A 15351-nucleotide genomic window follows, 5' to 3' on the forward strand; every position below is an offset into this window, starting at 1 on the left:
GACTAGATTTTTGTTCTAAAGGTTCTCTGGCCCCGGTGCTGAAAATAGACTGTGGTAGGGGCACAGGTAGGAGCAGGGACCCACAGCAGTAATCTGGTGAGAGATGGTGTGGACCGTGGTGATCTGAAGCACGATGGACTGGATGTGGGTGAGGAAAAGAGGAGTTAAGGAGGACTTTCAGGGTTTGGGCCTGAGCCGCTGGGTGGATAGAACCAGTGGAGAGGGCTGTGGATGGAGCAGGGGCAGGTGGGAGACTGGGCCGAGAAGTCAGGAGCTCAGGTTGGGACGTGCCTATTGGAGGCCTAGAGGGAGCTGTCATCTGGACAGGCGGATGTGTTATCTGGGGCTGAGGAGAAGCTGTTCCAAACCTGTGGTGAGGTGTGTTTCTGGAGAGAAGTCAGTCAGCAACGAGTAGTGGGAGCTTTTTTCTTCAGGTTGCACATGACTTCCTCTTAGGAGGAATGCAGCATTCCAGTCCTCTGCTGTTCATTTGTTCAGGTCAGACTTTTCGGGCAAGCGTAGTCGGGAGTGACAGTAAACACAGGACACCTCCTACCTGCCAGGCGTGGTTCTCAGCTCTAGTATGGATTAGCTCACTTAGTAATCCTCTCAGCAGGTCTGTGTGGGCGTGGGAGTCAAGTTATTGTCCCCACGCTTATAGATGAAGAAGCTGGGGAACAGAGAGCCTAGAGAACTTGCCAGAGGTTTCATGACTAGTACCTGAAGTGCAAGCACTCCACCTGTGTAGTCTGCACCCCAAGTGCTCTGCTGCCGCCTTTGCAGCCGGACACTCTTCAGGCTTAGTGAGAGCGAGGCCCAGGGGCCCCTCCAGGGCGGCCCGGCTGACTGAAGTAGAGCTCTGTGGTCACGGAGAAGTATGTCTGTTGGTGTTAAGTTGCCTTTATTTAATAAAATATCGGGTGCCTGGGTGCCTCAGCCGTTAAGCATCTGCCTCCGGCTCAGGTCATGATCCCAGAGTCCTGGGATCGAGCCCCACATCGGGCTCCCTGCTCCGCGGGAAGCCTGCTTCTCCCTCTCCCCCTGCTTGTGTTCCCTCTCTCGCTGTCAAATAAATAAAATCTCAAAAAAAAAACCAAAAAAACATTCACCTTGTTCCTATCTTATAAAGACATTTTGACTCTGAATTTTATGTTTTGATAGCTTAATGTTGCTCATTGTTTAGGTCAATAGAATTTTAAAGGTTGCCAAACCCAACTTTGTGGTCATGAAGTTACTGGCAGGAGGACACAAAAAGGAATCTAAGGTAAGCGCATTGTGGGGAAAGTAAATGGGTGTTAAATTATTGTAGAACTTTTTAAAAAATACGATGCACAAATATTACAAAAAGGTAAAACATTCAAAAATCATCCCTTTAAAAGAGTTCAGGGGCGTCTGGGTGGCTCGGTCAGTTAAGCGGCTGCCTTCAGTTCAGGTCATGATCCTGGGATTGAGCCCTGCATCGGGCTCCCTGCTCAGCGGGAAGCCTGCTTCTCCCTCTCTCTCTGCCACTCCTGCTGCTTGTGCCCTTTCTTTCTCTACCTCTCTCTCTCTGTCAAATAAAATCTTTAAAAAAAACGAAAATAAAAAATAGGTTCAGGGGCAGAAAATAACTAGAGCTTGCCATTTTGCTTTGAAACTTAAGAGATTTTATTGACTTAAAATTTCTAAAGTCTGCCCTTCCATGCCCCTCCCTCCTTTGTCTAAGTTACTGTGAACGAGTAAAAGAGTAAAACAGAAAATGTGTGAAAACAAATTTATTATGGGAGAGAGATTTAAAAAGTCATCTGCCTTTAGAAAAGTGAATGCCTCAGTAATGAAGTCTTTAACGGCTGGAGAGATGGTAAATTCTGTCAGCTTCCCTTGCTGATGTTGTGTCAACATGTGCCTGCTGAGCATTGGCACACCTACATGAACCCGTCGACTCCCATCGCGGCTTGCTCTCTGCTGTCCTCATCTTCTGCCGTGCTTTACTATAGACACGGTTTCGTTGCTTAGTACTGTCCATGACCCAGGAACTAAAGTGTGCTGACCCACCACCCTTCCCTGTGATTTAAGTCCAGTTGCCTTTGTGAACTGTTCCCTTTCATAAACCCAGAGATAAGCTCATTGTTTTCCCTCCAGGTTAGTTCCTATCTTCTTTGTCATTAAACCAGGTTTTTTTCCTCTCTCGTGCTGCCTTACCTCTAAAATTGGGAGAAACTAAAATACTGTACTGTCTATTTGTAGATACATTTGTTTACTTTCTGCCTTTCTTTACAGGTTCCTCCTGAATTTGATTTCTCTGCTCACAAATACTTTCCTGTTGTGAAACTTGTTTGAGAGACACTGAAAGGGGGGACATCAAGGGGCAGAATCTACTTTCAGATTCTAAGGGGATCCATCCGTCTCAGCACATAACATGAAGTGAAATGGATTTCTTGGATAACAGCCTATTATAAGAAATACTTTTAATTTGACAGCCTTATATGACGTGAATGAAAACTGCTGTTTTAAAGTGGTTTGTTATGTTCCATGGATGAAACTGGGCTTACTGAATGCAGTGATGAATGTTATATGGTTTTATTACAGATTTAATCATAAATCATTTTTTTATGAATGAGTGAAAATAGTGTTTGTAAAGTTAATAAATTTCTTGACAAAAAAATGCACTACTGGAAATGAAAAACCACAGCACTTTGTTGATGCATGTTAAGGACTGAAGGTGTTTTACTTGAATAGTTCAAACAGATTCAAAAGAAGTTTCAAAACAATTGATCAAACACTTGAATGGGGTTTTGGTGAAATACATTTAAAAGAATATGCGGGGTGGGGGGAACCTCTGTCTAGGGAGACTAAATTACGTGGGGATTGTGATTTTGTGTGTCATGATGTCTTAAATTATATACCTATAAGAATATAGAGGTTTTTTTTAAAATCATCCTTTGTTCCTTTTGGCACCTTTAAAACATGCAAAATGTTTGCTAGTGACATTATTCAAGAGGTAGGAATGTGTAGATTTTAGGGTTAGGTTTCAGTGTGGCATACTTTTTGTTCACTACTAAATATTCAGTTTAACCCATGCAGCGTTTTCAAGTGGGGATCTTTCCAGTATCTGCTGCCTTCGAAAACAGACTTAAATCCACCTGTACCTTGTAAGTGCCCAGCACCAGAGGCCCTACCCTTCCTTTGCTGCCCATTCCTCTTCCTGGCTCATGCTGCCGTGGATTTTTATTCTACATTAGATGGTATCATTTTATTCTAAGCAGTAAAGATAGGAACACAAGCATTTGTTTCAGCTGGCTAGGGCCTTGGTTTATAAAACTCATTATGTGAAGTTTATGCATAAATTTAAAGAAAATATTTCAAGTCCTTTAACTTTCCCAGAGATGTGTTTCACAGGCACACCAACAAGGATGGAAGCATTTTACTTGAGCTTTTTCAAAAGTACATGTGATGATACCAACTTTGGGATAATTTATAGATTGAAGGATTACTCAATTTTATAAGCCAGTTTTTAAGGGACGGTGGCTTCGTACACAAACATTTAAATACACAAACTATTATTTCCCCAACTTTGACACTAACGAACATTTTCAAAGTCTAACAGTGTGGGGAAAAAAACCCCTACAATTCATGGAATCTTTTTGTATTTTTCATAAAATTCAGAGACAAGGATTAGAAGTTGAGTGTTCTATAAACTATCAATTATTTATAGTAATCTCTTAGTGGGAGTAGACCAAGCCCTTGGACCTTAAAGGCTCCTAAATTCACACTTGTCTTGCACCACTCTAGGTTCTGCTAAGAAGAGCTGACCAACTACTATCAAAACAATCATGCCAGTTACCAATCTAGTTATTTAATGACCGCACACTGACTTAACAGGTATTGGTTTGTCAAATTCCATCACACAAAAGTACATTAAGTATGTGCAGTGCTTTCATTACTCAAAAAGTCTGAGTATCGTGCAGGGAATCTACAGTCCCACCTGGAGAAGAAAAGATGAGTCATCACATTCCTGTCTACATACCATTTGAGAATACAGAGGAAGGTGTAAATTAAATAGTTCACACCTATTAAAAATTGGAATAGCTGCTGATTAATTTTGGATGAAACCAGAAGACCAAAGTGGGGGGTTTGCCATCTACTTACGTATTACACAGGTTTTTGTTTTGTTTTTAAAAAAAAAAAACAGCCATGACCCCTCTATAAATTGTTGCCTCAGAATAGGTTGCCTATGTGATGTCAAGGTAAGCCGGTGGTAAGAAATGACTGTCTGGAGAGATTACTCACAGTACACACCTCCTGAACAAATGGCCTTTGGTGCCTCTGTACATGAAGATGGAAACAGCGTGGTTATTTTTTATTTATATTGACATCCCATCTCAGTCCACAAAAGGTTTAAGGCAAACCACCATTCTTAATCTATAATTTGCAAGCTGATTCTTCAGGAATCCAATAGGGCAGTAAAGGAAAACAAAGCAGCTGAACTAACAGTCTTGTTTCTTAGAACTCTATGCACACTGATTAAACATGGAATGAACAGATGTTTTATTGAAAAGGCAAGAGAGATTATCCTAAGGCTAAGACACAAAGAGAAGTTGGACAAGGGCTTAGATAAAACCTTACAAAGCTATTTTTAACACTCTTCGTTAGTTGCCTTTTCCGGGTAGAAAAGTTTAATCTTCGTAATTAAGTAAAAAGGTACCTACATGAGTAACATTCACATTGGAGATCTCAACCTGAATGCAAACCAGGTCCTGACTTCAGTGCCAGCCAGGGGCACCATGAGTCCAGACCAGGTGAGGGGCCAGACATCCAGCTCACCAGCTGTCTGGCCTGTGTAGTTCTTTAACTTCTCTGGACCCGTTCCTGTCTGAAGTTGAGGGGTTATAGCAGGTGATCTGAGGCTCCTGCATCTCAAATCCTCTGACTTGTATTTAATAAGTATCACTGCCCACTCACCCTTAAGACCTGAGAGTCATTAGTGTGACTCTGCCAGTCATTAGTAAATGGAAAGAGCCTATTTACTGGAAATACGGAGAAGCAACTCAGTGTGAATTATGATTAGTCCTTTTCAAATTAACATTGATTTTTAAATCACTTTTGATAGTCAATTTACCACAAGCCAAACGTATAGACTATGGCAAAAACAACTGTTAATTTCTCTTGCCTTTCTAAACTTTCCCCGTGTCACACTGTATATACTCTTAACATCAACTTCCTCTCCTTTTCCTGTAATGGTGCAGTGGACAGTCCACAGCAAACGTGCCCCCGCAGTGCTGTGCTGCCCCCTCTCCCCGCCCCGTGCTCTGCTACAGGCCCCAGGGTCAGCTCTGGTTTGGCCCCTGTTGTGTCAAAAGTCGAATCCACTCATGGCTCTTGGTAATAGGGACTTAGTAGAGAAGATTTTGCTTTGCCCACACATACTAAGCAAACTAAGAGATCACAAATATTCAAATTACAAGTCACTGAGAAGCATTTTTGTACATTAATGACAAAGGTTATAGAAGTTTTTTTTAAAAATTCTCACATAAAATGTCTTTGTATGTAGACTTGTTTAAAACTGTCGCTAGTGATGTTTGTGTTAACAGTTTTGTACTCCAGGCCACTGACTGTCAGAACCAGAAGTGAGCGCATGAGAGTATAAGCCAGGAATCGTTCGGCACTGACCTGTGAGAACAAATACCGGGCTGGTACCGGCCACTCAGCACAGCGTGTGAAGCGGGACACCAGAGGGACCAGAGGAGAATTCTCAGGTGCGGTGGGTCTCTTGGTGTCAGAAGACAGACTCTTCTACAGGCTTTGATTTTTTTTAAACAAAGTTACATTCCAGAATTTTTTAAGTGCCACTGTCACCATACTTGGAGAACTTGGGTTCTGTTTTTGGCACTGATCTTCTCATACCTATTAGCTGACAAATTCTGACACCTTAGTAAAAATACTTCGAAAAAACCATCTACAACACAGTCATTTTCCTACATGAAGTACATATTAAAACTCCACAATAATCATCTTTAGATGTATATTTTAGTACATTTCACAGTATTCAACCCCTCATATTTTGTAGTGATCTCTGTTCAATCCTGACATGAAGTATATGATTCCAGTTGATTCAGACTGTGTGATTCCTCTTTTCACGCTGATCAAGTAAATTTACATCTCCTTTCTGATTTCCAGCATTAAGAACTAAAAAAGAAAAAAAATAAAAACCATAATCTAACATTAAAACATTTAGGGGAAACCAGCCAGGCAGGTTCTGTTTGACCTAACTATCGAGAGACTGCCTCATCAAGAGGACAATATCTCCCTCAGCAACATAATGGGGGACTGCATTCCTAATCAAGGACAAGACAGTGAACAGACTACATGTATGGCCAACATGGTGCCATGAAATAAAGCTAAAACATCTAAAAACTTCCTATTTGAAATACTGAAATAATGCCCCATGTCCTCTAAAGTGGACAATATAAAATATACTCATAAGATTTGTGATACAACCACAACCCGTCTGTGCTCCATGCATCCCTGTTGGTATCCCTCCCAACAGGAAACACAATGCCCTAAGAGCTACCTGCATCTTCAGTCAGTTCTTATTACTCCAAAGCTTCTCCTTTACTGTATGTGTCTGTATGTGGCGCCCATCGTCCTTACTCTCCTTCAACACACCAAGGACATACAAAGACCTCACAAAACCTAAAACCACCATGCTGATTTACAACTACGACACATTAAATGGTTAATGATTTTATTAAATGAATTAAATGACTGCCTTAATATTGTCTTTTAAAGTTCTCTAATAAAGTTGGAACTAATGCCTTTTTCTTCTAATTTCCCTGGAGCAAGCAGGGAGGGTCTTAAACTATTTTTAATGATAGAATCTTAACATGATGGTGATGACAATTCTTGGAACTGTTAAAGCTTACAGAACATTTTTCTTTGCCTGCGTCCTTTGTTTGAAGCCTTGTACAAGGTCAAATTCATGGTATACCTGTGTGTAGGGGATGAAAGATCCCAGGGCTCTACTGCAAAGCCACACATTTAGGACACTAGACTGATTTGAAAGGACAGTAAAAGGGATGTTAAGACAGTAACCACACCAGCAAACAGTCAAGGACTGGGGTACACAAATGAGTGGACTCGATGACAGGAACAGAAAAAGAAACTTTGTTTAAAATTCTGACTTGATAATATGTTCATGTTTTAAGTATAGTCTAAGAAAATTTAAAAATCAAGTTAGAACTCCTATTTCTAGAAAACCTCAAAAAAACTCTGCCAACTGTAATAACTGACATGCTAGATGAAATATGAAAAGATATTTTAAAGAATGCACTGTTGAATCAAACCCAAGCTGAGAGACTTTCTACCAAATAACTGGCCAGAACACTTCAAAAACTATCAACATCATAAGATAAAAACAGATGGTTTTGGGTTAAAGGACCCTAGGGAGGTGTGACAATAAATGCAGCATATAATCCTGGATTATTATATCTTGGACCAGAAAAGGGATATTAAGTTGGACAGTTCACTAAATTTGAATAATAGCATTGTATCAATATTAATGTCATTTCAATAACTGTACTATGGTTATATAAGATGTTAATATTTGGGGAACCTGGGTGAAAGGCATATGGAAATTCTATTTTAAATTAAAATCTATTTTCAAATTGAAAAGTTAAAAATTTTAAAGACACTAAAATGCACTGTCTATAATTGCAACAGAAGAAGGAATCTGTGAGGCCAAACGTGGAGTGAAAAGTTCCAACTCCTGAAGGTAATAAACATCAAAGCTAGCTCTGCCCTGAGGACTTCTGAAGCCTGAAGACACCGGGCTTCTCCCTTTACAGCTTCCAAAGATGCAGAGGGACAAAAACTAAAGACAAGGGCTCCACTCTGGATGGTAAGTCCAGAATGGGACTCCTAGATAGAGCTGAAACTCCCAAAGGCTCGTGTCTTTGGATTAAAGGTAAAGGAGAAGTCTGCAGTCAAGATGGGACAGCAAGAAAGCCTAGTGGTTAGACTGGGGAGGAGGACTTCTTAAGTATATGAGACGACCGTGCAAGTATACAGTTAGAACTCACGTTCCCTGTGTGATCCAAAAAATATCTGAAGAGAATTTACCTTATTAAAGAGGTGGTGATTTTGTAGTGCCCTTCTTGAGACTGATAGAGGCAAACAACCCCTAGTGCAGTACTGCTCTAACTCAGGCCCCAGAGGCTTCCTACAGATAGAAGTTCCCAGGAAACTAGTAGCTCACAGTTAAAGCACAAAACACAAGGAAAGAAGGTATCCTAAGGACAGTCTGATAAAAGAAATACAAGGTTTTCAGATACTGCAACTGGAAGATAAAAGTCTGATACATTTAAAGAAATAAAAGATGTTTGTAAACATGAGCAAAGAATAAGAAAGTTTAGAAATGAAAAAATTTAAAAAGCATGAATTAAAGAACAGATAAGGCATAGCTGAAGGAAAAATTGGTGAACTCGAAGCTGTCTGAGGAAGTCATTCTGAATGTAGATCAGGGAAGCAGAAATGGGTAATATGAAAAAAAAAAAGGGTAAGAGACATGAATAGAATGGTAAGATCTAACATTTCTGATCTGAGTTTAAGAAGGAATCAAAATGGGAAGAAGCATTATTCAAAGATATCTTGGCCGTAATCTCCCAGAAGTAGCCTTGTCAGATAAAAAAAAGGAGGGGGGAGCGGGGGACGGAGCTGTTAGAACAGTGTGGTATAGTGTGAGTCAGCAGGGAAATCAATGGAACAGAAAGTGAAAAGTAGACCTGAGTACATACAGAAATCTATTTGGTAAAGGTGGCACCTCAAATCAGTGGCTTTGAGCTGGTGTTTGGCCAACTGGACAGCCCTTAGGAACAAGAAAATTGGACCCAACCTTGCGCCACAATACCTGAATACATTTGAAATTAGTTATGAATTAGAGGTCTAAATGTAAAATATAAAAACATGATGATGATCCTGGAAAAATGGTGATAACACTGGCATAGTTTTTGAATTTCAGGGTCCCTACATAAAGTGACTACACTGAAAAACTCCAATCAGACATTTATAAGAGTAGATGGCAAGGAATCCTGCAGACCCCAAAATACAAGCAGAGACAAAGACAATGGCCAGTGCCTGTATGCTAACACTGTCTAGGAAGAAAACAGGAGCAATGGAGCACCTGATGGACCTGAGAACAGAACAGGATAACCCCAAACAACCAAAAGATTTACACCCGAAAGTACCTGGGCCAATGGATAAACTGCAACTGGAAAGCAGGAGACTTTCTGCTACTCCCGCAGCAGGTGACCACAAAGTACTTTCCTATGGTAAGGACTGAGGAGCCAGGGGAGGCTGAGCCCCATGAACTTCTGAAACTCATTTGCCAGGACTCCCTTCTGGGGCTCCTTCCCAGGTAGAGCCCCATGGGGGTAGGGGGGGAGGAGAACAGCTGAGTGTGGAGGAGAGCCGTGGCTGAGCAGGACAGGAACAAGAGACAAAGGACCTGAAGGTTCAGATTAAAGTGGGGAAGGTCCCACTGACCAAAAAAGATGGGACAACCTCAACTTCAAAAAGGGTAATAAATACAGTTGAACGAAACCCATCAAATAGGTTTAAGTCCACTGAGTTTGCATTTTAAATATCACCCTGAGAGGAAGACAGGGAAATAATTATTTTGAAAATGGGTAAATAAAAAGAATCAAGCATTTTTATCCTGCCTATGTTATAGAACTAAAACCACTGACTTGCCTATTTATAAAAATATCCTAGTTAACCAATGGAATAGAAAAAGCTGAATTAGAATACCATGAATGAATTAATGAAGGTACTGAACAACAACTGCTACTTATGTCACAAAAAGAAAGGTGTTCCTTGCCTCCTGATGAAAGAACACACCACTGCCTCCCACTTTACCAAGGGCTTGAGCCCAAACCTGAACCAAGCCTCTGGATATCAGCTGCCAATATTCGGGAAATAGAAAGGAAAAAAGAACATACTAAAACGGCACTATGAATGTACAATCAGCACTATAAGGACTGTGGAAAACTCCAGGGCAAATGGAGGAAAGGAATGGAGGGGGAACCTGTAGACTAAGAGACATTTAAAGAGCTATCAATTTTAAGAAAGCGGGCAAAACTAAACTGGTGTCCAGGGATGCCCACTTGAGTGATAAGCCCATAAAGAAATGCAAGAAAATGCCTATTAGAAAGGTCAGGATAGGGGGTACTATTATGGGGAAAGACTGGCCTCTGGAGGGCTGGTCAGGTTCTAGTCCTTGAGGTGAGTGGGGACACAGTTACATGGTATTTACCTTCTAAAGACATTTGCTTTGTGTGGTTTTCTGAATTTGTGTTTTACTTTTTAATAGAACTAAAAGAAAAATGTGAAAGCATACTTAAACACACAGATGAATTCCTTCCAACACTAGATGGGAAAACTTGCTATGATTCAATACCCAGAGACAATAAAAGACATAAAAGTTTTGAAACATTCACATGGCAAAAAACACCATACATAAAACCAAAACACAAACTGGGAAGAAGTATTTACAACTTACACCACAGATAAAGGGCAATCTCCCTAACATATAAAGATCTCTTAACAACTAGGAAAGGAAACATTAAGAATCTGATAGAAAAATGAATTTTAAAAAAGGGAACTATGGCGGGCGCCTGGGTAGCTCAGTCGGTTGAGGGTCTGCCTTCAGCTCGGGTCATGGTCCTGGGGTCCTGGGATCGAGCCCCACGTCGGGCTTCCTGCTTGGCGGGGAGCCTGCTTCTCCCTCTGCACCCCGCCCCCCTTTGTGATCTCTCTCTCACTCTCTCGCTCAAAAAAAAAAAAAAAAAAAAAATTCTTAAAGAGAACCATGAAACCACATGATACTACAAGAGGATATGTGGCAGGGTGACAGCATTAGAAAAGTCACCATCAGACAAGGGTTTTCAATGGACGCTAAAGCCACACCATTTCAAAGCATCCCCTTCCACGTGACTTCTCAGTTACAAAGGGAAAATGGCAGTGCCTTAACCAGGCCGTCAACCTGCCCGGGCCTGCCTCCTGGTGGGAAGCAAGAAGAGCACACTGCAGCTGCAAATATCATCCAACCTGAATCGAATCACAAGCCAATGGACAAATCCAGAATCTGATACATCCCACTGGCCCAGATCCTTTAAAATTCAAAATGATAACAAAGTGCTACTATAAAAAGCTGCCTAGAAGTACCGTGCAGATGTTAGGGCTTTTTGACTGCTGATACAGAGTGATCAAGTGGTGACCTAGCCATCTGTTGGGAAATCCCTAGATGTCATGAAGACAAATCCTCCAGCCAACACCTGAGGGCTGGAGCCCCCTAAACACACAGACCTTCTGAAAGGTCTTCACCTTGGACTTCTCAACCCTCCCCTCCCTCCACGGCCCCATGTTCAAAGGCTTCTGGATTGGATGGATTACTTACAACATTAGTGCTGGGATTCAGTGTTTAGTCACTGCGAAAGTGAACGAAGGACCACAATGTGAAATTCAAGGCAGGCCCACCGCCTCGGCACACCTCTTACCGTTCAGGTTTCTGTCGTTCCCTGCGAGGGCTGCCTGCTTATCTGTTTCCGATTCTGCCTCATTTTCATCCATGTTGTAGTCCTCCTCTCCTGCTAGCTTTTGCTGGTGTCTCCCTGTAAAATGAGCACAGGCACAGAGAACACAACCCACATGACTCTCTCGAGGCCGCAGGGGCACCAGAGCCCAGGAACCGGGGTTTTTCCCAGTCATGGCTCAACAATCAGGTCGTCTTGCGACCTCTCAGAGAACGGTGGGCACTTGTGTGCCTGCTGCTGGTACAAACAGCAGGTGCGAGTTCTCCACTTCCCTGGCACCCCCGCTTCAACGGAGTCCATAGAAACCGTGGCCCTCGACACAGGGCTGTATTCTGGGCTGGAGCTAGGGAAATGAGCTAATTAACCCCAAATCCTGGGTGGTGGTTTGTTTTTTTTCTTTTTAAGAGACCATCAACTCGAGGTTAAAGGAAGGCGCTGCTGTTGCTGGAAACAACAGGTTTCTAGTTAATGACGGCACCTCCTCAGAATGGCTTGTGGCTCTGACAGAAGCAAATGGAGAGGCTACTGGGTGCCAAAGGATTTTCCATCATCCCTACAGAATTAGATCATGCATCACCACATTCAGCCCTGCAGAGAACCACCACCAGAAAAGATCAGGACAAAAGGCGTTCAAGAGACATATTCATAGGCTTTCCTGTGAATGTCTTTTATACACATATAGGTAGGTAAACAAAATCTTTTTTTAAAATGCGGGTCTGGGAGAGTTGGCTCTAGTTACATCCCCCTGCACTCACTGCCTGAAGTGGAGGCAAAGGCCACACCTTTGGGCCCTGCCGCTTTATTTGACAGCTGCACCAGGATGACGTGTATCCTGCAGGACCTCAAGCCAATCCTCAGATATTACCCTCTGTGGCCAGTCTGAAACCTGAGTGCCACTGGATTGGCCACCAGAGTTTCCTCTTCTTTTTAATTCTTTAACCGAAACCTCGTGAGAGAACAGTCTTCAGAAAGAAAAACTCAAGTGCAAACGAGATCTGGAAACAGGGTGATTTCCACAAATAGGCACATTCCCCCACTCTTGTTAGTGGCTCGTCCCAGAGCACAGGTATCTTCACTTCACAAGTGTTCCTGGCTCGGCTGGGAGTGACGTCTTCCACAGCTTTTAGGGACCCAAATACATCCCAGAATATTGTGTTGATCTCAGTTTCCCCACACTTCTATGTATCTTAAAAAAAAAGTCCACCAAACCAGATAGGATTCACAGGTCACTTTGCTGCCATGCTCAAATATGCATGAAACCCCATCTACCCAATCCCATTCACTGGGCACTGGTGGTGACCCCATGTGCAGGTGGAGATGCGGATACACAGGCAGGGCACAGGGTCCAGTGCGGGGGCTACATTCACTTGATGCTAAGCACCCATCTCAAGGCCTTCCACCTGAAAGCCCCCCCAAACACTGCGGACTCCCTGTGAATATTAATTCTGACAAATCCAACTGCTGGTGAGCACACTGCTCTTCCCTCCCTCCTCCTACCTGGTAACAGAGACCCAACAAACCAGAAGAACTAGCCAAATCGCAAACGGGCTTTCACAGGGGCCCTTCCAGCGTCACACGAAGAGCAGTGGAAAGGAGTCAGCAGACAGCCCACTGGAGCAGCTCACCCACCTTCCTCATCAGCATCCTGCTCTTCCTCCTGCCCACCGGGGATGACAAGCTGGTCCCGCTCCAGGTCCTCCGTGTCCTGATTTTCTTGGCTCGCCGGCATCACTCCTGGCACCTGTGGCGTTCGGCCAACTGCTTCAGCTTCTCCAATGCCTCTTCCACCCACTGGTTGGCCTTCCTCCACAGCCTGCTCTTGGCCTGGCTGCCGGGGCAGCCCCAGGCTGTCCCTTGGAAGCTCCTCACTGGCGACCTGAATCTCGTTGATTTCCTCTGTACAGAGAACACAGTTAGCTGTGACCTCGCTAGCATTTACTTTAATTAAAACAAAAACAGGGGCGCCTGGGTGGCTCAGTTGGTTAAGCGACTGCCTTCGGCTCGGGTCATGATCCCGGGGTCCTGGGATCCGGTCCTGCATCGGGCTTCCCCTGCTCTGTGGGGTCTGCTTCTCCCTCTCCCTCTGCCTGCCACTCCCACTGCTTGTGCTCTCTCTGTCAAATAAATAAAATCTTTAAAAAAAAAATTAAAAAAAAATAAAAACAAAACCCCTCATACCACTCAATTCCCAGAGTCTTCCCAAGGGCTGGATGGGGAGCAACTGGGTAACTTATTCTGTGACTGCAAAGACTGCAGGCTTCTCTATACCTGCAGCTCATCTTCAGAACTATAAGAGAGAAGTGGTTTAGGAAAAAGGTCTGGACAAGTTCTCCTGATTTCAGTGACAACCTATCAGCTGAAGTGATCTGACCGTCCTGTGTGTCTGGACAAGTACTTGGGTGCAGGGCCTGCCAGTCTACCAAGGACTCACTCCCCAGAGACACAGCAGCCCCCGTTCCCGGGATGGCTGCCCAGGTCTCAACCATCTCCCCTATCACACAGTCCCAGTGATGTCCTCAGTAAGGCACAGCCCGGACCTTTACACAGCTGCCAGAGAACAAGGCACTCGCTTTACAAGGATGACAGTAAGACAAGGAAAGCCCTAGGGCCCCAATTCCAGGTGTCCAGAGAGAACTTCACCTGCCTCTGGCAGCCCAAACCCAGCTCACCAATTGCCTCCCACAAGGATACTCTGTTGTGGAGGCCATGTGCAAAGATGTTGGACACAAACTGCCACAATGGTTATTTTAGAGAGAGCTTAAATGCTTAATCACCAAGCTTCACTTACTTTTCCCACCTTGTCCCTTCAAATCCAAAGCCGCCTCAGAACTGGGGACTGGTGTCTGGGGATCACCATTGCTGGGCATGTTTCCTTTCACTTGAGGCACCTCTGCCTGGGGCAGGTCCACTTCCTGTGGCCTGGGCTGAGGCTCACTGGGGGCTCGGAGCTGAAACAGAATCACACAACAGCCAGGGCTCTATGACTTTACACCTCACAACAAACCCAAGCAATGCAATGGACATCCTTCTGACAAAACACCAAAGCCCTGAGAAATGCCACGATCTACCCCAATTGTACCATGCCATCTGGCATAAATCCAAAGCTCTGATGTTACGATCTCCCAGAAAGTACTTTCCGTAATGGATTAACAAGTAGGTTTCTAATGGTCTGATCAACAAGGACAAGGATGACCTGAATGATAAACCAGACCAGGCTGACTTCTATAGAACACTGACCCAACAAGAGCAAAACACATTCTTCAAGTGCACATGGAACATTCCCCAGGACAGATGTTAGGCAAGGAAACAAGCCTTAACAAATTTGAAATAATTGGAGAACATACTTTGTATGATGTCAATCACAATGGAATGAGATTATCAGTGACAATAAAACTTGAGAAATTCACAAACGTGGAAATTAGACAACATACTCCTAAATTAAACCAATGGGTCAAAGAAATCACAAGGCAAATGAGAGAGTAGCTTGAGAAAAAACAAATACATGACATACCAAACTTATGGGAGGCTGTTAAAGCAGTGCTTAGGGGGAAATTTGCAGGTCTTTATTAAGAAAAAAGAAAGATCTCGGGCGCCTGGGTGGCTCAGTCGTTAAGCGTCTGCCTTCGGCTCAGGTCATGATCCCAGGGTCCTGGGATCGAGTCCCACATCGGGCTCCCTGCTCGGCAGGAAGCCTGCTTCTCGCTCTCCCACTCCCCCTGCTTGTGTTCCTGCTCTCGCTATCTCTCTCTCTGTCAAATAAATAAATAAAATCTTAAAAAAAAAA

At 43.4% G+C, this 15351-nt stretch overlaps 2 protein-coding genes across 4 annotated transcripts in view; one reads left to right on the plus strand and one right to left on the minus strand.

Moving 5' to 3' along the window:
* Window positions 1-2648, plus strand: part of NAA35 (N-alpha-acetyltransferase 35, NatC auxiliary subunit) — a 94675-nt gene extending 92027 nt beyond the window's left edge. For both annotated transcript variants that reach the window (XM_006734940.3, XM_031029867.2), the window contains exons 22-23: window positions 1184-1264; window positions 2260-2648. In XM_006734940.3, coding sequence (XP_006735003.1) covers window positions 1184-1264; window positions 2260-2319 — 141 coding nt within the window. In that variant the 3' untranslated portion in view covers window positions 2320-2648. The remainder of the gene's footprint in view (window positions 1-1183; window positions 1265-2259) is intronic.
* A 1167-nt stretch (window positions 2649-3815) lies between these two features.
* The window catches only part of GOLM1 (golgi membrane protein 1), a 30457-nt gene continuing 18921 nt past the window's right edge, over window positions 3816-15351 (minus strand). For both annotated transcript variants that reach the window (XM_081802912.1, XM_081802911.1), the window contains 4 exons: window positions 14356-14515; window positions 13197-13463; window positions 11532-11645; window positions 3816-6165 (listed from right to left, as the gene is read on the minus strand). In XM_081802912.1, the coding sequence (XP_081659038.1) occupies window positions 6092-6165; window positions 11532-11645; window positions 13197-13463; window positions 14356-14515 (615 nt within the window). In that variant the 3' untranslated portion in view covers window positions 3816-6091. The remainder of the gene's footprint in view (window positions 6166-11531; window positions 11646-13196; window positions 13464-14355; window positions 14516-15351) is intronic.

The sequence above is a fragment of the Leptonychotes weddellii genome, chromosome 14 (assembly GCF_054177405.1).
Source record: "Leptonychotes weddellii isolate Sample4059 chromosome 14, ASM5417740v2, whole genome shotgun sequence".
Lineage (NCBI taxonomy): Eukaryota > Metazoa > Chordata > Mammalia > Carnivora > Phocidae > Leptonychotes > Leptonychotes weddellii.